The sequence below is a fragment of the Phodopus roborovskii genome, unplaced genomic scaffold (assembly GCF_943737965.1).
Source record: "Phodopus roborovskii unplaced genomic scaffold, PHOROB, whole genome shotgun sequence".
NCBI lineage: Eukaryota > Metazoa > Chordata > Mammalia > Rodentia > Cricetidae > Phodopus > Phodopus roborovskii.
The window spans coordinates 42696180-42720709 of NW_026126480.1; the positions used below are offsets into that span (position 1 = coordinate 42696180).

The following is a 24530-nucleotide window of genomic DNA, read 5'->3' on the forward strand; positions in this document are numbered from 1 at the left end:
CTGGCAAGGTCATGGGATGACATGGTTTATAGATGGCTCAGTAGCCAGTGTTTCATTCTAGGTCTGCACAGATCCTTCTGATGATTCACTTAGGATGTTACCACGGATATACAGGCAAGGGTGGGCCCTGCAGATGAGTGGGGCTGTGAAGTATGGGGAAGTAACTTTTCTCGGTAGCAGGAACAGCTCATGGTGTGGGAGGTGTGGTGGATTGGAGAAGGATGAGTACGGTGCAATGGGATGACACTGTGGGTTGAAGTTGCATCCCACAGAGTTGGCTAGTCTGTGTCTGTGCTGGGTAGTCACCCAGAAGGAAGGCTTCGGGCCAGTGTGCAGTGCTGTCTGTCGGTGGTGGTGGGGGCAAGAGAAGAGTTTATGACATGGAGAGCTGGTCAGTCAATTTGGGTGGGAGACGATCTGGAATGGAAGACATGGGCCTCTAGGGCTGCCTTAAGTTCACTGTGCCACCCTGAGCCTGCCAAAATGCTGTGGACCTTAGTGTTGTCTCTCCTTTTCCCTCCCTCCCCCTCCCTCCCTTCCCCTTCCTCCCTCCCTTCCTTCCTCATCCCTCCCTTCCCCCTCCTCCCCCTATCTATCCTCTCCTTCTTTCCCTTGCCTCCCTCCTCCCTCCATCTCCCCTCCCTCTCCCCCCCACTCCCTTCCTTCCCCCTCTCTCCCTCCCTCCCTCTTTCCCTCCCTCCCATCCCTCCCTCCACAGAGCTATGTCCTCAGCTCTCTTTTTACTTTTTATTTTGAGACAAGTCACTAAGCAGTTCAGGCCGGCTGTGAATTCACACTGACTTGGAACTTAAGGTCCTACGCAGCTGAGATAAAAGGGGTGATCCATCCTGCCCAGGTAGTGTTTTCATCATCAAGTGGGTTGATGGGCCATAGAGGAGTTTTCCCAGGTTAAGTAGACTGCTGCTCCCCTATGGTTGGCCTTATATGCCATTCGATGCCTTTTCTGCACCCTTCAAAAAGTCACCATGCTTTGTAAAGGTGATGATTTATGTTGATTTGATTGGAATGATAAGCCGATTTTTTGTTTCTGAGATTTTCTTTATAAGGAATAAGAAAGATTGGCCCTAAGAAGAGGTAGCCTTAAGTTGAATACTTTGGGGCTTATTTAAAAGCAGCTTTGCTCCCTTGTGAGTGTGTACCTCATATAATTTGAGAAGTGTGCTTATCTGGATTCATGGTCCTACAGTGGAGCCTAGTTCCATCTGCCTCTAGGAGTGAATAAGTTGGTTATCAGATGCCACTTTTCAATCATTTTGTACATATTTTTGTATGTGCACATGCTTGTGTGTATGTATGCATAACCATAGAGAGACCCAAAGACAACTTTGGCAGCCATCCCTTACTCAACATCCACCTTGGTTTTTTGAGACAGGTCTCTCAGTGGCCTAGAATTGGCTGGCCTGCAAGCTCCAGGGACCTTCCTGTTTCTCCCTCCCCAGATGACCCAGCTGGGCTTTTTTTTTTTTTTTTTTTAAATTTATGGAGTCAGGTCTTCATGCTTACAGGAATAGCCTTCTGACCTGCTTCCCACCTTCTTTCTTCTCTGGTCTCCTTTTGCTGCTAAAACATATCCCACAAATTTTGGGCCTTAAAACAATATCCATTGATCACTGTCCCTAGCCCTGGAGACCTGAGGTCTCAGAATCCAGTCCTACACAGGGCCATCTGTGGTCTACAAAGCTGTGGGGAGCACGTGTCCCATGACCTCAGCATGTAGGACCTCCATCCTGGACTGTTTCTCTTGCGTTCCTCTCATAAGAGTTTTTATGGTAGCCTATACCCATTATGTGATCCTAAGCTTGCTCACAACTGCAGTGGCTTCTTTGGTTTGGAATATGCACATAGAGTTCTGGAATTTAGATGGTGATGTCTTTAGAGGGTAATTTTCTGATCTACCACATTGTCTTGTCAGATATTCTTATGTTGTTGAGTGTTTTAGTTTACTATAACCTTTGGGTTGTTAAATCATCTTCATGAATTTCCAGGCAGGGTTGGGACAAGTGATGTGGTTCTGTCTCTAGTGACTTGGGGCCATGTGCTCACTCCTAGGGCTGTGTTGTCCTTCACATATAAGAGTATGGCTGTGTAGGCTCATTTCCAAGTTAAATGTATGGTTTTGGGTTTTGTGTATGAGTGTCTTACCCTGTTTTTTACTGCTTCTGGATAGGTAGGGTTCTTTGAGGGGAGACCCTAAGAAATAAATTATGTGTATCCATTTTCATGTTCACACATACCTAGATGTATTTACACTTGATGTGTTCATTTTATTTCATCTTTAGTCATCTGCCTTGTTTTTTCCTGGATCTCTAACTGAGTAGGAATGCTAGAAGGGATGCTGTTAATGGTGGTGGTAAAAGCATTTATGGTTCCTAAAGGCTTAAGAATGTGGTGGTGCTACCTTGGAGAAGCTTGGCATCTGCTCTGGGCTGCTTCACCTGATGCCGTTATTGAGACTGCTAAAGAGTCACTATAAAATGCTAAATAAACTTAATAACTGGTAACAACCTACTTTGTCGGCTGGGGACACTTACATTTTATGAATTTGGGGGGATACTTGAGGAAATGGGATTTCCTAGGAATGTATGGGTTTTGATGCCTGAGATGTTGAGAAGCCGTGCAAGTGCCCTTGCTTTGACTTTTTTAGGAAGGGCTCCAAGCTGAGCAGTGTTCTTTGCAGCAAAAGCAAATCACCTCCCAGTACAATGAGTACTTCAGTGTCATCCAGGCTCACCATGGGCCAGGTGGTGCTGAAGTGTCAGTCCCAGTTAGCCTCAGCTGTCACCTGGACACACCTGGAAAAGGAAGCCTCTATTGAGGAACTGCCTCCATCTAAATGGCTTGAAGGCATGTCTGTGGGCATTTCCTTTATTGCTATTGATATGGAAGGGCCTGTCCCCTATCCTGTCCTACCTGCCTTGGGATCCCACTGTAGGCAGGACCATCCCTAGGCAGGTAGATTGCTGAACTTGAGGCTGGGAGCAGGCTTAAAAGCAATGCTTCTTCATGGTTCCTGCCTCAGGGTTCCTGCCTCCAGGTTACTGCCTCCAGATCTCACCTTGACCTTGAGCTTCTGCTCTGGCTTCCCTGCAACATGCAACTAAAAATAAATCCTTTTTTACCTACACTGCTTTTGGTCAGTGTCTTATCACAGCAACAGAAGAACAAACTAAGGCAGGGGTTACGGCTTGGTGGATACTGGGTCTCTCTGTGGAGTTTTGGAAACATTTCTAGAAATTAGGGGTGATGGTTGCACAGCATTGTGAATGTCACTAAAGCCACGAAATTGCACACTTAAAGATCATGTTCTCTTCCCACAATAAAGAAAAGGGTTGCTTAGAATTATGAATAGTTAAGCAATTCCATGTTTAAAACATGCCCTTTCCACTTGGCCATGGTGGCGCATGCCTTTAATCCAAGTGCTTGGGAGGTAGAGGCAGGCAGAGCTCTGTGAATTTAAGGCCAGACTGATCTACAGAGTGAGTTCCAGGACATTTAGGGCTTTTTACAAAGAAGAACCCTGTCTTGAACCATTTCACTGCCCCTCCATGGGGGTTGGAGGCATATACCCTTTCCCTTTTGTGTCTGGAAGGAAAGGCTGTCCATGTGAGGGAAGGTGTCACAGGGCACGACTGAATGTATCACAATGTTGGAAGTTATCACTACTACCTGTGCTAATGCGTTTTCTCACCTCTTCTTCAACAGCTTTTTATAACTATGACGCTAGGGGAGCAGATGAACTGTCTCTACAAATAGGAGACACTGTGCACATCCTAGAAACTTATGAAGGTGAGTGTGGGCTGATGTTTCTCGTCTGGGGGGGGGGGGTCTGGGGAGTTGAGATGCTTCAAGGCCTCCTCAGGCAAAGCCTTTCCCTGTAAGGGTGCTCTGGTCTCAGGATGCTTTTCCCACAGACAGATGCTTTTCCAGGCAAAGGTGGTGGGGCAGCTCTTTGTTAAATTAAATGAGGTTTTATTAAGCTCAACTTAAAACTAAACATTGTATTTTAACCCCTAAATGCTTCTCACTGGCTCATTATTTTGCAAACGTGTGTAAGAACTGTCCCTTTGGTGAGAAACAGATTTGGGGCATTTCGGTTTGTTGATTCAATGTGTTAGTTGTGTGTTTCCAGTTGTCATTTTTTTTTTTTTTTAAAGTAAAGTTTCACTTTAGTTTGTTAACAGCATGTCTCAAGGGAAACTGCAATTGCCATGCCTTATTTGTTGCCCTTTTTCTTTGTCTGTGACCCCCATTTTCTCTGGGGCGAACAGATCACCAGTTCTATGGGATACGGTTTAAGGGAAGCAATTGCTGTGGCTTTTCTGGTGCCCTTGGTTTTTGCAATAGGCTTTCAGAGTGCCTCGCGCATGGATGCTCTGCTGTGGTATAGCTGCCTGCAGGGGCAGCAGAGGCAGTGTTGGCTTGCTTCTTCCCTTTTCTCTCCCCTTTCTTCAGGCATTGTTCTCACCTCAGACTTTCCTTAAGACTGTTTTTGTGTCCTTGGCTTCCTTTTCTGCCTGAAAAAAAAAAATGATTGCTAAGCCGTGTATCAATCACAGGAACTGATTTAAATAGCCAAATTGCTTTTAGATCAGGTTCAGTGAAAGTCTTGCAAGTGGGAGAGGAAATTGCAGACATCTCATAGTAACCAACAAATCGAACTTCCAGAGAGGTCTTCACACTCCACTTTGCACAGGAGTGAGCTGCACTCTGTTCCTCCAGCCAGGCAAGCAGGGACTGGCTCCTATGTCCCTCAGAGACATTGCGGAGAAGCAGAACCCTATTAAAAATCCATGTCTTGGCCCTTATTTCTCCATCTGATGCAGGAAGATGTAGAACTCCATTCTTTTTGCATCATTTACTCTTAAAAATGTATTGTGGGTGGGGGTGGCAGGAGCCGGCTTTATTGGCATATGCCTGGAAGCAGCTGTAGCTTGGCAAAAAGGAGCCCTTAAGCGAATGAGAGGCTGGCTGTGATGGGTGCCGTCTGCTTGTTTTCAGTTTTGACAGCTGACAGTTGGATTTCCTTATCTGCTCTCAGTACATGTTGCCAGTGGCTTCGAGGAAACAGAGAGAGAAATTAAGTAGAGGTGAAGGATCAGGCATCTCATTTGAGATGCTTTTCTGATCTGTAAGGAAATGCTCTCTCTGATTTTTGTTTTTTGTTTTTTTGTTTTTTTTTTAATTGCCCCAGTCACTTGAATGTGGAATTCCTGGGTCATCAATTCTGAGCAGTGCTGTCTCTCCAGAATTGTTAATGATTTCCTGGGGTGTCTGGGTGTGCAGAGACTGTGTGCCATTCTTTACTTCAGGAGGAGACTGTCCCCTTTCAGCAGTGCCATCCTGAGTCACATCAGTGGGCCTTGTTGTACACTAACTTCACGATAATCTGCCATTGGCTTTGACTTCTAGGCTGACATCACGACGAGTCGCCAGCCAGGGCTGATTTGTAGGCCGGTCTTGGTTCCCATTTATACACTGCAGTCTTTACAGAAGACGCTTGAACACAAAATGCATTTCCCTTCCTGGAAAGCTAACTTCTTGGTAGACTCTGGCCTGAGAAATACATTAACTGCATCTTCCGGAAACTGGATGACTTTGTCATCAAATGAGAGCACTGCTTGGTGTGCTTCCCTGGCTCTGTCTGGGCTCTGGTTTTGCCTCATGTCATGGTTTAGAGCCTGGCATTGTTCCTACCTCTCTCTCTCTCTCTCTCTCTCTCTCTCTCTCTCTCTCTCTCTCTCTCTTCCTCCCTCCCTCTCTTCCCTCTCTCCTTCCCTCCCCCCTCTCTGTTTCTGTTTCTCCCTCCCCCTCTCTCTCTCCCCTGTTTATCAACCTTGATGATTTTTCTTTGTGATACAGGATATCATCATAGACGATGCTGCAAAAATTGTAACTTCTAAGTTTCTCTGTTCCCCAAGGTGGGCCGGCTTGTTCCTCCTTTTCTTCCTTTTTCTCCTTTTAAGATGATTAGTCTTCATCACACACAGTTCAGAGACCACACTTAACCTTTAAGTTCTGGTTAATTGCTCTGTGAGGCGTGTTGAGGTGGAGGGTGTCCAGCTGCAGCCCTTAGGCCACATAAGCAGCCGAGGACAGCTACAAGTGCAGCCCAACATAAAACCATACACTTAGTTAAAACATTATGAGATTTCTTTTTTTTTTCCTTTCTCAATTTTAAAAACTTGAATGCACCTCTCAGCACTAATGCTATAGACAACAGTACTCTTAAAAGGTTTGCTAGGCCTGATACAGCCAAGTAAGATACTACCTTCAAGTCATGTCACTGTGGAGCAAACCTTCCAATGGCTACACAATGCAGGCTCTTGCTTTTAAGTCATGCCCATTGTTGGGGGCCAACCAATCACATGTGAACACAAGTCCCAGGTGCTTAGGAAGGGACTCTGGTGCTATGTTTCTCCAATGCTGGATGCTGTTCCAGGGGAAGCTGGAAGCATTGTGAAAAGGTTAGGGAATTATCTTTTTGATGTAGCTGTCACAACTAAATCCAATTAATTCAGATTTTTAAGTGATAATGATGTATTTTCTTTCAAAATGGTTGACCAACTTCCCGTGCTGGCCTGCGGCCTCCCTGAGCTCTGCATTTCTAACATGTTCACCTGTTTTTCCAGTGGGTGTCTCATTTTGGTATAGGTGGGTTACATGGAGGCCAGCAGCATACCCTGTGTTATCTTCTAGCTAAGTATCTCCCTGCCAACAAGCCCTGTCCCCTCCTCTCATAGCTATATTGTCACATCTCTTCATTTTCTTGGTGACACCCTCCTCTTCACACTCCATGTAGCTCAGCCCTGCTTGTCTTAGGTGCCTTGTGGGTCATGAGCAAAGGCTATGTCTGTAATTGGTGTGCGTAGGAAGGTTATAGTGGCAAGTGAATGGGCCCTGCTTGATGAAGCAATAGTTCCTAAAACAACATGCTGGGAAGCACTTAGCTTAGAAATTCCATTACAAAAGAGACTGCCAGCTAGCTATGCTAAGTTAGACCTCTATAGCTCAGTATCTACAAACAATACCCCCCCCCCCAAAAAAAAAAAAGCCCAAAAATCCTGCCTCTTTTCATGTGCCTGGGTTCTTGCCCTATATGTTGTGTGTGTTTTACTTTAGGAGAGTGTGTTACAGCTGTCCTGTGTCTCACTGGCCCCTCTTTAAGATGTTTGCTTTTTTGTCTGAGGCTCTTTAGTCTTAGGCTTGTCTGCCATGTGAGCATTGCCTCCTGTTCTGTAGTGACACTCAGCTGTCCCATCTTCAGGTTCCTTCTGTCAGGAGCATCTTGTGTCTGTCCAGCTGTGCAGAACCACAGCTGTCTTTAGGCTGTTTCCGCAGGATGGGTGTTGGGTTCAGAGTTCATGTGTCTTTGTGGTGATGGTAGTGGTGGTGGTGATGGTGGTGGTGGTGGTGCCTGATGTGTTCATCAGCAGCTGCTGTTTGCATTCTTTTCTATGCCCAGGCTGCCATGTCCTGTATCCTCTTATTTCCATCACTTTTATTTTGGGCCGGCTGTAGGAGGTTGTTGGGTTTTCACTTAATTGATTAGTAATAAGTTTGGGTTCTCTTCACACATGTGTAGTTTCTTGGGTTTCTTTGATGCATCATTTATGTAGTTTGTCCCTTTTTCCATTTGGTTGCTAACAACCTCCACCCCCAACTCCATGGTCCTTCTTTGATATTCTAGAACATCAATCTGTTGTCACTTCCAGGGAAAAAGAGGGAAAAAGCATACTAATGCTGAATGCGTGGGAAGGACATAGCAGCAGTAGTCTACAGGACAGTCCTTCTAGACTCATCAGTACAGCTTTTGGATAACTCACTAGGTTACAGTCCCATTGCCTGGAGTCTGCAATGCTGTAACATGTAGGCACTGATTCTAGGCTCGTCTGGCTGAAGCCTCTGAACAGTGACTATTTGGAGATCATTCTTCAGATGTGTGACATTTAGAACAGGTGTGTCTCCACTCAGTGTGTTTTGTCCTCACATTGAAAGAGCAGAGTGGGTTCATTTGGCCCTAGCTGGGTCTTAAATCCTTCCAGGGTTCCTGTGGTTCCTGTTCCTCTTTCTGAATATATCTGTTTAATTACCACCTGAGGGTTTGTTCTAGTCAATACATTATTTCTGGTTCATAGTCACTCTCTTCATGCCTACTTTCTGAAGAGGGCTGAGGGACCCACTGCTGCCACGTGGTGTCATTCCATCCCACCCTCCAAGATTTTGCTCTTGTGGTCCTCTTTAGTCATTGGAATCTGGCACCGATGAGTGCATAAAACCCCCTGTGGTTGACTGTCTCAGAATTCACCTCCAAATGCTTCCTGATGCTCTGCAGGTTCCCTTTGTTCCCATGGGAAAGAGTTATGGGATGTCTTTGAGCTTGTGAGTTGCTTTGTGGGAAATAAGGTGACCAGGGCCAATCCTACACTCTTTGTAAGAAATTATCTATCTCATTTCTTGGCCTGGTGGGATTGTGACCATAGACTTCTTGGCATCTTTAGGGATGAGTTTTTGCAGTTAACCTTACTGGGAGATAGCATGGGCAGTGTCTGGTCTACTGTGGAGGACTCTTTCATTCAGCGCTTGATGTGAATGAACAGTTTGAGTGTCTTTCCTCCCACTCTCTACTTTCCTTCTCTTGCCACTTGGAAGAGATAGGAAGTTGGAGCCAGGCCAACCCCTAAGGGGGTTAGGGGTCCTGAGTGCTTGGCTCTCATGCTTCCTTGAGAGCTGTCTTTGCCTCGGAAGTACTTTGTGAAGATTATGGCTGCCTCAGGGCAGAGCCTTGCAGAGGGAGGAAGTAGGCCCTCAATAGGCTTTCTGTTGGGCAGCCTTTGATGATACTAGATTCTGGAAGTTACACTTGGAGAGATCTTGAGCCAGATCTGCAGAGGCAAGGGTGAGGAACTGCAGACATGAGGAACCTACTGGAAACAAGGCCTCTTTTAGGGCTTAACTTCAGATTGTTGCTGGGGGACAGATGAGGCGCACACAGAGGTGCAGAGAGGGTGGCATGCCCTGTGTGACTTCTCTAAGGCCTTAGAGTGGTTATCGCTCCCTCGGGTGGTAACTTCTGCATACCTTGAAGATTTTGCTTGGACCCTTCTACATTCTGTATATTAACTGTTTAATTTCTGTGTTTGTTTAGGGTGGTACAGAGGCTACACCTTAAGGAAAAAGTCTAAGAAGGTAAGTCCTTTCATTAAACATGTCTCATCATAAATCAAACCATGAGAGGAAATTAATTCTTTCTTAATTGTCTCTAAGTATGTTACTTACCTGTCTGTTTCTTGGAATTTAACAAATATATGGGCTGAGATTAAAACAAAACAAAACAAAATAACAATGACCATGAGTTGGCTTCTTCTGAGTAATGTATGTCTGTAGAAATTGCAACTTCAGCTGGGAATTGTGTTGCATACCTAGAACTTCAGTACTAGGCTAGCCTGGACTATGTGGTGAGACCCTGTCCCCACAAATGACATTTCAGCCAGGTGGTTAGTTCCTGGAGTGAATTGTTAAGCTTTGATGTGCTATTGACCTCTACTCATGAAAGGCAGAATCTTTTTGTCCTGATAGAATTTTGCATCTCATTGAACCACTGTGTGTAGCCATGAACAGAGTGTAATGACATTGGAAACTGAAATGCTGCAAATAGTTTCCAGTTTCATATAATCTTTGATAAATTAACAAGTTTGCAAAGCTCACACATGGCCATTTCCCTCTTGCCTCATGGCAGTTTTCAGACTGGCTTAGTCAAGTTGAAAAAGCTCGATTTTCTGGGGTGATTTGCATGTGTGATTCTATGAATATCTGAAACAAAAGCATGCTATTACTCCTCAGATATTGCAGAGGGCACACCCATACACAAGGGTGTGTGGCTTTGACATTCTTAGCTTCACAAGACCTAATTATGGCTCATGTTTTTTCTTCTGTCATGCCACACTGTTGTAGGAATGCCCATGCTAAGCTGTGGTTAGTTCATCCATGTTAACTTGGATGTTTTAATATCTGATTGGGTTTGACAGATGGTTCATTTTGCTTCTCAGAATTGGCCTCTCATTACTATTGTGTCCAACTGGACTCTCTGTTGTGATCTCAAGTATATAATGGGGCTATGGAAGCCCAGTGTTTTCCATGCCAGGGCCTCCCTGCTCTGCATCCTCAGAGGCCTGGGCTGGCCTTTGCCAGCCTGGCTAGAGCTCCATGAAGGCTTTGAAACTGCCCATCCTTTTATGGATTTCAACTAGGGAAGGGTCCAGCGGGGAGCCATGGCTGAAGATTTCAGGAGGCAAGAGATTAGAAGTGTTATGGTTTCTCAGTGGTGATGTGCTTACCTCTAAGGACTAAGTTCTACCTCTAGCATCAATATTTAGAGCCTTAAAGTCTGGGTGGTTGCACATGCTTGTAGTTGTACTGTGAAAACAGAGACAGGAGTTTAGCTGGCACTCACTGTCCAGGCAGGCTTGTCTAATTGGTGAGCTTCAGGTAGTAGTGAGAGCCCTTGTCTCAAAAAATAAGGTGGATGGCTCCGAGGAACAGCACCTGAAGTTGACTTTCGTATGTGTGTGTACATACATGTACACGCACAGGTACTCGCTCCATGTTTAAATGGATTGTAATACTCCTTTATTATATAGGACAAACCTGCTCTGCTCTGATGAGCACATGCCCAGGAAGGCTACTCAGTTTCCTTGCTGCTTATTTGTTGTCTGGCAACCCCGTCCCCATCTTGGGCTCTCTCCCATTCTTCTAGTGCTTTGGAACCTCAGGATTTTCTGCCTGGCCCCAGGATACCCAGGTCTTCCACCTCTTTATGCCCTAATGCTGCAAAAAGGTGTTGCTGTTTTCCACCTGAGATCCCTGTTGGTGAATGGGGAAATGAAAGCCTTGCAGAGTTTGGTTGTAGTTTTGTGAGGTGCCTTCAAGCAAAATGAGAGAAGCAACACTTTTAGGTGTCTTGGCCTAGAGTCCTGCATGAGCATCATCTGTCTAGATATTTGTAGAAGTGGGGCTGGGCGTTTATTTCAAATCTCCAGGCACATCCCCATCTCATCCAGCCATAATCCTTCCTTGGGCTTCACGATGTTGAGTACCCAGACTGAGGGCTTCCTGTTTGTGAACTTGGCAGGGCTGGGCTGGCTTGTGCATTGTCTTAACCCCCCCCCCCCACATCCAAACCCACACCAATTGGCATTATGGAAAAATTGCCTGTTCTGTGTTCACCTTCAAGCCATTCTGGGATGTGAAAGTGTCTTGGTACCAGGGTCCTGGATTGAATAACTTGGACTTCTTGATTGGTCAGCCTCGACTTCCCCGACTCCTTCCCTTGATGCAATAGTATTCCTCTGTGTGGAATCTAGTCACTTTGCCGGTTGACAGAAGAAGTAGAGATCAGCAGTACTTGCTAACCACGTTCAGCCCTCTTTGAGTCCCATTTCCTTCCAAGCATTATTGGCAGCTTGCTTTCTGAATGTCTGCTGTAGACTCTTCTTGGCAGATGTCTGGGGACTCCAATCAGAAGCTCCTCTTCCCACAGTAGATACCTTAAAACACCAGGGCACTTACTGAATTTCTGCAATGTACACTAGTGGTCTCCGGCTTGTGCTGAGCCAAGCTTCTGGGAGTTGCTGGTTTGTGCTGCTCTAGATCCCATGAACCAGGTTTTGATAAACTTCTAGCACTTTGCAGAACATGACTGATACTGAAGTTCTTCTCAAGGAACAATCTCCTTTGCGCAGGACTCTGATGGGCCACATGTCTCTACATACACATGTGTTTACACTGTACATGGGAGAGCCACAGCCATGATTATAGAAACATAATCTAGCATGTTTCCTTAGCACTTTTGCAGATGGGTTGAACTTCACCCTTTCTTCTGGCCTTTTACCATTGTCCCCTCCATATGGAGACTGAGCATGAAGGCCCCATGGCTGTCACTCAGTGACCAGTGGACAAGTGGCAATCAATGATTTAAATCAACTTTTGATGACTGTCTTGTCATTTTGTAAGGGGAACTCTTTCAGAGCCCATCATCAGAATTGGTTTCTGGCAACAGACTTGTTGGGTGTGCCAGCACCAAGGTTGGTAGCGGGGAGGTGGGGCGACCTATGAAGGGGAACATTATCTGGGGCCTTTGTGAGATGGTTGCTTTGCAAACATGTCTCTGTATTATTCTAAGACATCTGTGCAGTCTGAAATACAAGCTGATTGGGACATTCTTTTCTTTGCTTCGTGTTTTCTTCGTTGTGTCATACGTGATGCTTACACTTGCAAAATTAATGGTGAACCAACCCCCTATACCCTCATGTTTTGGGGCTATTGTTTGATTTGCAGTCAGTATTCACATTGATAATAAAAACTCTCTTTCCCTCTCAAAGGGTATATTTCCTGCTTCATATATCCATCTTAAAGAAGCAATTGTTGAAGGAAAAGGGTGAGTCTTTTCTTGATATTTAAATGAAGTTTTAGAATGATTAATGTGGCATTGCTACCAGATATGTGATAGGCTAAGTTGAAGTGGGGCTGGAGAGATGGCTCGTTGGTTAAGAGTATGGACTGCTTTTGCAGAGGACTCGAGTTTGTTTTCAAGTGTCTGGTGTCTCACAACTACTTGTAACTCTAGAAAGGGCACTTGTATTCATGTACACACACACACACACACACACACACACACACACACACACACACAAACATACCACATCCAGAACCCAACATATAATACCACTGTAAAGTCTCTTATTTAACAGGTGTTATAAACATCAAAACAGGATGACTATATCTAAGAAGTAATAATACAAACGTGTATTGTGTGTGTGTGTATGTATGTATGTGTATATATACATATATATTTTAAGATAGTAATAGTAACTTATTATAAAAGATAATAGCTGTGTTTGACCATGTTGGTTTAGGACAATAAAGGCACTTGGGATTCAGTCACATTTGTTTTTGACCCATTAGAGTCCAAGGTCAGTGCCTTGGTTATTGTCATCTCCTTGAAACTGCAGTCCATTAGGGAAATGTGGGTCTCCTCTATGAGCTACCCTGTATGGCAGTGGCCACCCTGGACGCTTAGCTGAGTCTTTTTATTCCTGGAAATCTCAGCAGGGTGTGATATAGAGTTGAGTGGCAATGAATGGTTGTTAAGTTAGGACCATTAGAAGTCACGTGTCAGCTAATTGAGGTGTATAGCTCCTGGAGGTTACCAGACTGATGGGTAAAGTCCTAAAAAGGACATTCCTAGAACAGGAACCTGTGGCAGGTGTGAACTGGGGGAGATAACATTCAAATGTTTTCTTTTTTGGTCTCTGCTTCATCTTCACACTCTGTTAAATATGTAAATTATAAAATTACTAATCATATGATTACTGCATAATGACATCTCTTTGGCTGATTACAAAATTGCCTTTCTGAGCACTGTACTTTTAACATATGAAAAGGATGGCTTGGGTTCTTGCACTTCCCCGGCGCATAATTAGAGTGAAGGGAATAATTTAGAGGCATGGATGGTGCTGACCTGCAAGATGGCATTCGTTCAGACACATAAAATGTTTTGTATGCAAAATTCTAAAAAGGAAGTTGAGGAAGTTTTACCTTAGGATGAAAATAACTGAAGTGTACATGTGATGCGCAGGGGTCAAAATCCTTATATAAGTCAGCTTGTATAGGAGTAGTAATTTTTCAAAAGCTTTTTTGAAGTATATGAAAGTGTCTGTGTGTGTGTGTGTGTGTGTGTGTGTATGTGTGTCTGTGTGTGTGTGCGCGCGCGTGTGTATCTATTCAGCAGCATACTATTATGGGAATGTGGAATTATCTGGATTCTTCCAGCAGGCAGACAAGGCCCACTGGTCTTCTGGGATCAGGTGGCAGTGTGGTGAGCATCCAGTACTGTGTGACATGAGCAGTGCACAGATGTCCTGGTGCTGCTTTTGACTGCCAGCCTTTATTCCCCACACTCCTTTTCTGCCCCTGACTTCTGCTCCCACTGTATCTGGCTGCTCAGCTTTCCCCCCACTCCTCACCCCCTTAGATTCTTCTGCTGGAGGATCTGGCAGATGACCACAGTCCCTTGGTTTCTTTTGGCTTCTGCAGATATCTGCTCTCTTTTCTGCTGGTCCTTCCTCTTGCCCTGTGCTAATTCCACCACTCCTTTACCTCATTCCACCTGCCATAATTTTCAGGCTTATTATCATATTTTATTCATTCATACTCTATTACACACCTTTTCTGTCACCTTGAGCTGGTCTATCCCTGTAGGAATTGCTAGAATCTGGGCTTCTGACCTTGATCTTTCTTTGGACCTGTGGTTGGTTCACTTCGGCAGTGGTTAGTGACCTAAGGATCTCCAGTCAGGAGTGGTGTCACATGCCTGAAATCCCAGCTCCTAATTGGGAGGTAGAGGCAGGAGGCTCAGGAGTTCATGCCATGGCTACATGGGTTACATGTCACCTTATCTCAACTCTATCCAACCTCCCAATCTCTTCCCTCTCTCTAGAAAACCAGTTACTGTTTCTGGCTTAGAGCCTGCTCTTATCCATTTAGTCTTTTAAAGAATTACTTTAAATAAAAAATGGTGTGCATTTATGGTGTCTAATATGCTACTTGAAGCAGACACATATTTCAGAGTGGCAGTTCAGGCTAGTTCACACAAGGTAATTATGAGAAACTGCCTTCTGGTCCTACTTACCTGTGGTCAGAACACTTGAAGTCCATGCTTCTAGCCATGTTTAAGTGCAAAGTATGTTCTCAGTGACAGCAGTCACCATGTTGGACAGCATGGCTCTTGGATTCATTCTCTCTGTTTAATGATGTGTCCTTTCTCCAGCCTGTGTCCCCTTCCCACTTACTGATACACACAGCCAGGACTCGTTCCCTCCATCCTGTGTGTTCACAATGGATAGGCAGGTGTTGTTGGGGTAGCACCATTCTGATCCTCCCACTTCTTAGCCTTGTGACTCCCTCATCCTTTAGTGATGCTCAGGTGGGACTCCTTTCCTTCATCTGATGAGCTTGTCCACAGCTAATAAAGCAGACATTGTTGTCTGTGCCTCCCTGACTTCTACCACATATGAATGATGTGGTTTTTAAAATCCAGGGAAATAAATACTACAAAGTAATGTATATGTTGATAAAGAGTTAACGCCAAGTCAAGGGCTAAATCTCCTAGGGTCGAAGGAAAAGTTCAGTGAGTAGTCTTGGGTGGGACTGGATAGAGTCTTGGTGAACACTTGAAAGCTGTAATCTTACTCACATCTAAGCAAGGATAATTACACCCTGCATCATCATATAATGAGTTGTATACCTTATAGAAAGGTTAAAATAATCTTAACTGAAACCTGCACTTTAATGGCACACACAGCCTGGGTGTGGTTTATGGCACTCAAATAGATGGGTGTACACATATCCTGAATATACTTTCCACTTCTCAACCCTTGGCATTCTGAAGACTTTCAGTGGCTAGTCTTTCTCATCTTCTTCTTTCTCCAGCACACAAGTTTCACGACTTACAGGCAGGGTAACAGGTAGACATCCCCTTGTTCTGTACAAAGAACTTGCCATTCATAGGTGTGTCTGTTCACACATTTGAACATAATTGTGTTTGTTTATTTTCCCCATTTGAGCTCTCCAGCTTCTGTAGGGACTCAGTTGGGTGTAACTCCCAATAAAGTCACAGAATCAGCTACTGTCTTCCTCTTTCATCCCAGGCAACATGAAACTGTCATCCCAGGGGACCTCCCCCTCATACAGGAAGTCACCACAACTCTTCGAGAGTGGTCCACCATCTGGAGGCAACTTTATGTGGTAAGGAAATGGGATGCTCGGTTATGGTCCTTGTACCAACACATAGTTTTACCTCTCTGGGAACCCAGAGAGGAGAGCCTCTGATGCAGGGCTTGCTTCTCACTGACAGAGCAAGCACTGTGATCATTGTTCTGGCTACTGTTGGGGACCCTGAAGCCTTGATCTCTGTTGTATTGGGATGCATTTTGCTCACTGTATTGAGTAAACTGAACTAAAATGGATGTTGGCCTTGGATCAGTCTTGCTTTATGTTGGGCAAGGGGGACCGTAGATGCTGTCAGGCCTTTGAAGGAGAGGGTCAGGTTGAGGTTACCTCTGAGTGTATATTTTGATCATGAAAATTAAAACCTACTTTTGCATTGAAATCAATTAGTTTTGAAGGCTTACTAGAGGGTTACTACTAATTATTGTATTTTTGTCACTGACTACCTGTAAGTGATAGGTCTTATGGTCCAAGGAATATGATAGTCTTGATATATCGTGTCTGAGGTGAGGCAGAGAACATTTTAAATTCTGACTCTGTGCACAGTTGTCCAGTTCTTATTAATGCAGAGATGTTGGAGCTCTGACATCTTGCATTTCATTTTCCCTTGGGGCATTTCTTTGCACATAAATCCATATTTGCCAAAGATTACCTTTTGTTAAGCCCGTATTTCTATTCAGAGTGTTGATTTCTCATATGCTAATGTTATTATCACCGAGCAAGGGCCCTGGAAGGAAGTCACTGCGTTCATTTTTCGGGAACATAGAAAACTTCCTAAAGTCTCCACAGCTGTTCTCTGGGCAGGCTTGTTTTTGATTATACAGTGGTTTCCTATAAATGCTCAGTAATAAGCACTTGTGGTAATTGTTCATCAAAGTACTCACAAACCTAAAAGTGTAAAGTTAACCATGAATGTTTTGTGTAAATCTGAGCAATTTTATAGTGGGTATTTCATGTTCAACTTAGCAATTTTTAAGCAAAAATGTGATCACACAACAAACAGGAGTTGCTATGGACTAATACGTGAGTGGAGAGCATTGCTCTCCTTGTCTTACAGTCAGCATCCTGAACCATCAACTGTTTCCTTCTACAAATGGCAAATTCACCTCTGATGGATTTATGTTGTTAGATCTGTGCATAGCCAAGTCAAAGGCGGCACTAAAAATTTAGATGCATTCTTTTAGTTTAGCTACGTAGGTGGCGGGAGGATAAGAGGAAAAGAAACATGTTTTGCAGTAAATTCTTAATTTGGACCTCTTTTAGCTTTCATTTAAGAAATCAAAATTAGGAGTCTGGCCTGGTGGCGTGCACTCGGAAGGTGGAGGCAGGGAGATTAAGAGGTCATGGCAAAGTCTCTGTTGCATTCCACTTTCTGTAGTTCTTGGCACATTGTCAGGTCTTAATAAATATTTGTTGAATAAATTGAAAAAAATTAAGGATGAGGCTAATCTAGGATACATGAGACCCTACCTCAAAACAACAATAACAAATAAAAGCAAGGAAAAGAAGGAAAAATAAAGGAAGGAACTAGAGTTAGACTAATATAAAAACAGCTTGGAGAGATGGCTCGGCAATTAAGAGCACTTGGTGTTTTTCTAGAGGACCAGAATTTGATTTCCAGCACTTGTATCAGCATTTCATAACTCCAACTCCAGGGGATCAGATACATTCTCTCATGGACTAGAAAATAACTTGTCAGAGTGTTGGGTAGGTGGTAAGGTTCTTTTGAAAACTCCTAGAAAGAGGACTTTCAAATGGTTTTCAAATATGAGATAGTGAGGGAGGGCATGGTTCAGATATTGTAGGGTGGTGCTCATACAAGAGGAATTCCACATTTTAATTTTTGAAGGGATCATGATGCACAATATATAATTATTAAGTCCTATTTGGATGCTCAGAAGCAGAACATTGTAGGCAACCTAAGTCTCCTTGATGAGTTATACCAACAATTGCAAACTTGATGCTTTGTCTTTTTTGTTTGTTTGTTGTTTTTTTGGTACCACAAATCCAATAGACAAAAGGTTTCTTGAGAAGAGCCAGTTTTCTTTTGATGTAGATGCAACAAGAGTATTCATGGATAGATACTTGCTGCCCTATGTGTTATAATGGTCACAGTGTCCCAGGGAAGACTGGTACAGGATGGCCTATATGTCAGCTGGCATGGTTTTTGGGGCCCAGGCAGAGGGTATTTTGAAGACCATACCCCAGTGGAGAGTATTTTACTTGGAGAGTAAAATAGTCAGTGCTTCTAGGCATGCCTACCGTATTGATATTGTGACATATCAGTCTTTGTTAACTACAGAGTTTCAGGCTCTACAATGGAGCAGTGAAGTTAGAGAAAAAGAGTCTCCTTATGTTTTAAGTGAGCTTATAGTTTTGTGTTAGACCACATTCATAGGGTCCTTGGCTGCACATAACACACATTCAAGCATTGAAGGTGCACAGGATGCTGAAACTTCCTGGCCATCCTGAGACTCTAGGCCCCATTCTTGCTGTGTGTTTTGTGCTTGGGAGTGTATTATGCAGTCCAGAGAGGTGTGCTACCTCTTGTAATTCTTTTAGAGTCTCGTATAAAACGTGTTCTGTTTGATGTGAGAATTTGCTTCTCATCTGACAGTCACTGAGTCCTGGGAAGCAGTGCATATTCTCTTTGTATTTGAAGAACTGTCCATTTGGTAGGATCTCCACTGTGCTGTTTTTTTAAATCAGAACCTTTACAGTTTCCTTTTACCCCGCTCTATAGCAGGATAATCGGGAGATGTTTCGAAGTGTACGACACATGATCTACGACCTTATCGAGTGGCGGTCACAAATCCTTTCTGGAACACTGCCCCAGGATGAGCTCAAAGAGCTGAAGAAGAAGGTCACAGCCAAAATTGATTATGGAAACAGGTTTGTTTATTTAAAAGGATGATTTCATGCTTAAATCATCCAAGATAATAGCACAACCCTAAGCCTAGAGGATGTCTCAATTACATTTTATCGTAAAACCAAATTTCTAAATATCAAAATAATGGCATGGCTCACATTCTAATCTGCCTTACCCAGTCATGCTTCAAGGTCTCTGTGGTGGGGCTGTGAAGCTGGGTTGGGGTACCCCACCAGTTTTTCTGTTTTGTCCACACTCCTGTTGTGATCTTCAGTGCGCTTTTACTTTGTACCCATAACATTTGACATTGACAAGTGTCGATGGGCAGTAGTGAGCCTTATATTATTTCCCGTGGCTCCTTTGGTCTGAATGCCAGACTAGATGTTAAATGTCATCATGAAACTTTTCTCTAGAGTTGACATGCCTGATCTAACAGCCAGAAGCACAGCTCTCATAAGTTGTAATTGAGATCAATTACACGTCTTTGTTTGGAAAAGTTTCTGTGTATGGGAAGCGTCCTGAGGAGAGCATGCTGTGTTGTTGGCTACCATGAACATGACTGTTTTGGTCCTACTTCTGCCATATCAGTAGCCAGGATGGGAAGTCATGGTCTCCCCCACCTGGTACCCGTTTGCTTGTTCACATGATATCACAGCTGCAAGAAGCCTTAAGAATGGACAGGTTTTTTATTTCTCTGATGCCTCTTTACCTCAGAATTCTTTGGGGAACTTTCACTATACTGGATCTGAGGACCCACTCCTGGGATTCTGAGTTCTGCTGTCTGGTGCTAGGTAGAGAGTGTGTTCAGGTGGTGAAAATCTTAAGCTGTAGTCCACACCCTTCCCCATTTTTACACATGAGAATGTGGAGGAGAGAGCAGGGCTTGCCTCTTGCCCATCACTTTTGAGGACCCTTAGGTAAGTCACAGGATCTTTCTATAATAACTGAATTACTGAATAACTAAACAATTTTGTTTTCTCATAATCCTACCCCACCTTTTTCATATGTGAAAGTTCTCTAATGTCACATTAAGTGTGACTTTATTTATTTTCCCCTCCAAGGCCAGAGATTCCAGGTATAGGATATTAGATACCATTTCAATGAAACCCATTACAAGACCCCTGCTTACAAAATCAAACCTTTGGAGCTCTGATTTCATTTTCTGTTGGAGAAGGCTGTTTTTGAAGTCAGGTTCAGAGACCACCTGCTTAATCTGGCTGCAGGAAACAACCTAAGTACATTACACCATGGAACAATCTTGTTAAGACAGAAAGTGTTTCCAAATGTAATTTACTGCTTGGATAGGAAATGCAACCTTATTAAGACAGGTTTGCCTGAGGACTGCAGGCCAGTCTCCCTCTAAAGCCCAATGCTCTCTACTTATCTTCCTACTCCCTCCTGTAGAACATGAAGTAATAATAATAATACAAATAAGATAAAAGCGAGGGCTGTTTGATTTTAGGATCATCTGGTCTCTCAGTAAGCAGTTCCTTATTTTCATCATCATCATCTATGCATTCTTTTACCTTTTACCTGAGTTGGGGGCAAGGTGAGGCGAGTGTTCAGGGAGCTGTGGTAAATGTGGTCATGGTCATAGCCTATTTCTCTATGAAGATGTCCTTGTAAAACACAAACATAGGTTGCGCGCACACACATGCGCATACACACACACACACACAAACACACACACACCCCCCTATACCCAGTATACCCAGCCAGGTCCACAGCCATACTTACCCATAGAAATCTGCATGTATATCCAGACTCAAACAGAGATACAGGGACATGCTCATACTGACTTCAGCAGGAGGTATCCAGCCCCTTCTTTAAACCCTTTGCCATCCCATGGGACTAGTCTCTAACCTTGTTATGGTTAGACCAACACTCCTCAACAGAGCCAGTGTATTGATTGCTGAGATCAATGGAGACTGGTTGATGTGACCAGCTACCTTATACGGTGATGGTGGTATGGCAAGAATATGTGCCATCTTTTTTATTCTTTAGATATTTGGTCTCAGTCACATAACTAGTTACACTGAACTTCCATTTCCTTTTTTTTGTGAAGTGGGTCTGACCAGGTTTTCTGTCTAGACTCAGGTGACAATGACATCACATGGTAACCATGGTAAGCAGGCAGAGGGCTTGATCTATATCTTCCTTGAGAGGGCCTCACTAGGTGTGGCCTGTAGGGCCTTGTGGCTGGGTCTCCAGGAGCTCACCCATCCCACCCACATACCATTGGCCATGCCTACACAGTGCTGACCCAGCACACACATCAGAGCTGACTACACCCATACATCACTGAGCTCACTTACACAGTGCTTACCCATGGTATTGGTATTGACTTTTAGAGCTGGGTCAAGGCTGGGATGAATGAGTTGACCATATTTGAGAAGTTTTGCTTTGTTAGTGGAACTGTTACAGAGGCAGCTAGTGATCCCTTGCAAGGCTTTCGCCCTCATGTCCCCATGGATGGTATGCATGTGCAGGGTGTAGTGATGAGCTGATTGTCCATACCTGCCACAGTTATTAGTCTTGCACACTTCACTTGAACACCTGAAGATCTGTAAGTTCTGATTGGAAGGAGAAGGCTTTATTGAAATGCAGGTAACACTGAGTAATTTCCATTCTCCCCGTTGTGACACATTTTGAGTTACAGAAAGCTGTGCCACAGACTGGTATTCTCTTAACAGTTGTGTTCGAGTCCCAGTTTTTGAGGCATTTTCATCTGCTCAATGGCTGGGGCTGTCATTATGCTAGTGAAATCACTGTCTTGGTTCATGTCCTCTCCACTCTGAATTCTTGGTATTCTAGAATTCTTGATTTGGACCTGGTGGTGCGGGATGAAGATGGGAACATTTTGGATCCAGAACTGACCAGCACCATTAGTCTCTTTCGAGCACATGAAGTAGCTTCTAAACAAGTGGAGGAACGACTACAGGAAGAGAAAGTGAGTTCACCTCTTCAATGTGTGCTTTGCATGGTGATTGTGTTTCTTAGCAACTGCACTGAGTAGTAGAGAATGTCAGGGAAGGCCAAAGTTGGTACTAAAAAGATCCCCCGCCCCGCCCCAGGCCAAAGCAAGTGCCCAATGTGTTTCAGAAAAGCAGTGGGTTGGGATGGAACCAAGTGGTATGGCACAACCTATTAATTTAGCAGGTATTGGTTTGGCATCATTCTAGCGAGAACCACTAATCCAGCAGTCAGTTTGTCGATAGGACACTTGGAAGACCCACATCCTTGCAAACACTCTGGGCGCTGTGTGGTTTGAGAACACGTAGTGGGGACACAGTGACTGTATGAGCAGCATGGCTGAATGGAGGCAGTTGGTGGTGTCTTTTCCCTATTCTATAGGGATTAAAAAGAGCAAGGGTTATTGTCCAGGTTGCTCACATTGACATACTGTCTTTCTGTCTTTCTGTTTGTAGTCTCAAAAGCAAAATATAGACATCAACAGACAAGCAAAGTTTGCAGCAACCCCATCTCTGGCCTTGTTTATTAACCTCAAAAATGTGGTTTGTAAAATCGGAGAAGATGCAGAAGTCCTCATGTCTCTTTATGACCCCATGGAGTCCAAATTCATCAGGTAGGCGACTTCCCCACTGCAGGCTTCGTCAGTTACTTGTCTCATGAAGCACTTTCATCAGGGAGGGTTTACTCTGACCTATAGTCAGGCCAGAGGATGTGGTCCAGCATGGTGATACCCTGGCAGTGGGAGTGACTCTCAGCTGATGTCAATACACTGCTCATGATTTTTGTCAAGCTGCCAAAAATCTACAGCCATCTGGGAAGAGGGATCTATAATTGAGAAAATCCCTCTATCATGTCCCATAGGTAAGTCCAAGGTGCGATTTCTTGATTAATGACTGATTTTAGGAGGGCACAGTCCACTGTGAATGGTGCCACCCATAGGAAAGTGGTCCTGGGCGGCATACAAAACAAGCTGAGTGAGCCTTGGAGAGCAAGCCGAGTTCCGGCTTTGAGTTCCTGCCCTGACTTCTCCTCTGGAAGGACTGTGAATTGTAAGATGAGATAAGCACTTTGCTCCCCATGGTTCTTCAAGTCACGCTGTTTATCTCAGCCATGGAAAGCAAACAACTTCACCCTACAAGCATCACCTTTGCAATTTGCAAACATTTGGTCTAGAAATGTCTTCTGTAGCTTTCACCTCTCAGTTGTTTCTCTAAGCTGATGGGCTAGTGTGCATGTGGTTCATTTCCTCTTGTTGCATGAAGACTCATAATAAATATCTGTTGAACAAAAACATTGTAAATACATTAGCCCTCAATAAGACTTGCTCTTTATCCCGATGAAAAAGCTATGATCAAATTGTGTGAAATGTGTGCATATCTGTGTATTAACACTCCTGTATTTTCACTTGAACTATCAAAATTTAAACATGTAGTATTTATAGGAAATAACACATAGGTGATTTTTATTCTCATTTCTGATAAGTGCTTTCTTTCTTTTTTGATAGAGATGCCATTTGCATTTTATGGCTTACTTGGCTTTTCGAAGGCTCTGAATTAAATATACATTGTTGCAAATTGAATACACAGCTCTGTATTGTTGTCATTCTAAATGGACAGAGAAGCTTTTCACATTTTAAACACTGAAATGTCGTTCTCAAATATTTCTGTTACAGGGATAACCCATGTCACAGAATGTGAAAGGGCTGTTCATACAGTGCCTGAGTGGCAGAGTCTCTATGCCTCAGTGTTTATAAACTCAGGGTTAGGTGCATAGTGGACCTCCATGTTGTTAATTATAAGGCCTTATGAGATACATTGGGTACCCATCTGTGTTTGGAAGATTCATTTGTTCCTGTTTTTTTTTTTCCTCAAGTGAAAACTACCTGGTTCGTTGGCCCAGTTCAGGATTACCGAAAGATATTGATCGGTTACATAACTTGCGTGCTGTGTTTACGGTGAGTCCATCCATGCCCATGGGTTGAGTGTTATTGAGACCAGCTTTTATGGCTGTGTTGTTGTAGGAAGACTTCTCAGCACTGAATGTGCTGAGGGCCTGGGGGTGGCTGTCACATCAGCTAATCCAGGAATCACTGAGCCCTTATTGGAAGTTTCTGAGTTTTATCTCTGCTTAGCATTACTGTGAGGCAGATAACTTCATCTCCCTGGAGCCCATCTCTTTAGCTCATGTCTTCAGTCACTTAGCCAAGTGTCTGCTATTCCTTTATTCCTTCTTGTCATGTGAACAACATAAAAGTATATTAGCTGGCCTGAGAACAGACACTGGTCCACTTTTACGTCCTTTTCAAATTGGATTTATGCTGAGTCATGGTTCTCCATAATAATTTATGGAAATTAATATTTCTAGGATCTTGGGAGCAAAGACCTGAAAAGGGAGAAAATCAGTTTCGTCTGCCAGATTGTCCGAGTTGGTCGCATGGAGCTGAGGGACAGCAACACCAGGAAGCTGACTTCTGGGCTGCGGCGTCCTTTTGGCGTGGCTGGTAAAATCCATGTCTCTGTTTCCCTTTGAGTTTCAGACCATTCACTTTGAGGAAGGACAGCGGGCCACTTTGATTTATGTACTTTGCTGCTGGAGAGGAAACTATGGGTGTAATTTTTTTTATATAGCTTGGAGCCTACCTGCTGTAGCGACAGTGCTTTAGATTCAGATTAAATCTGGTCTGGTTTGAAAGCAGATCCCAGCTTTTACTGGGAGAGACACTGAATCACCTGCCAACGCTGTGGAGAAGTCAGCACTGGGAGGCTTACTGGACTCAGGGCTTGATTTAGTAGGAGACAGGCACAGCCTGGCTCTATGAGGACACAACCTAGCTAGCTCATGGGCTTGCTACCATCCACATCTCTGCTTGGTGTTCTTTTGATCT

The 24530-nt window shown here is 43.9% G+C and overlaps 1 protein-coding gene across 2 annotated transcripts in view; it reads left to right on the forward strand.

Moving 5' to 3' along the window:
• Positions 1 to 24530, forward strand: part of Dock1 (dedicator of cytokinesis 1) — a 484316-nt gene that overhangs the window by 50188 nt on the left and 409598 nt on the right. For both annotated transcript variants that reach the window (XM_051193215.1, XM_051193217.1), the window contains exons 2-10: positions 3724 to 3807; positions 9167 to 9207; positions 12399 to 12454; positions 15726 to 15822; positions 18548 to 18696; positions 21488 to 21623; positions 22102 to 22259; positions 23519 to 23600; positions 24011 to 24146. In XM_051193215.1, coding sequence (XP_051049172.1) covers positions 3724 to 3807; positions 9167 to 9207; positions 12399 to 12454; positions 15726 to 15822; positions 18548 to 18696; positions 21488 to 21623; positions 22102 to 22259; positions 23519 to 23600; positions 24011 to 24146 — 939 coding nt within the window. The remainder of the gene's footprint in view (positions 1 to 3723; positions 3808 to 9166; positions 9208 to 12398; positions 12455 to 15725; positions 15823 to 18547; positions 18697 to 21487; positions 21624 to 22101; positions 22260 to 23518; positions 23601 to 24010; positions 24147 to 24530) is intronic.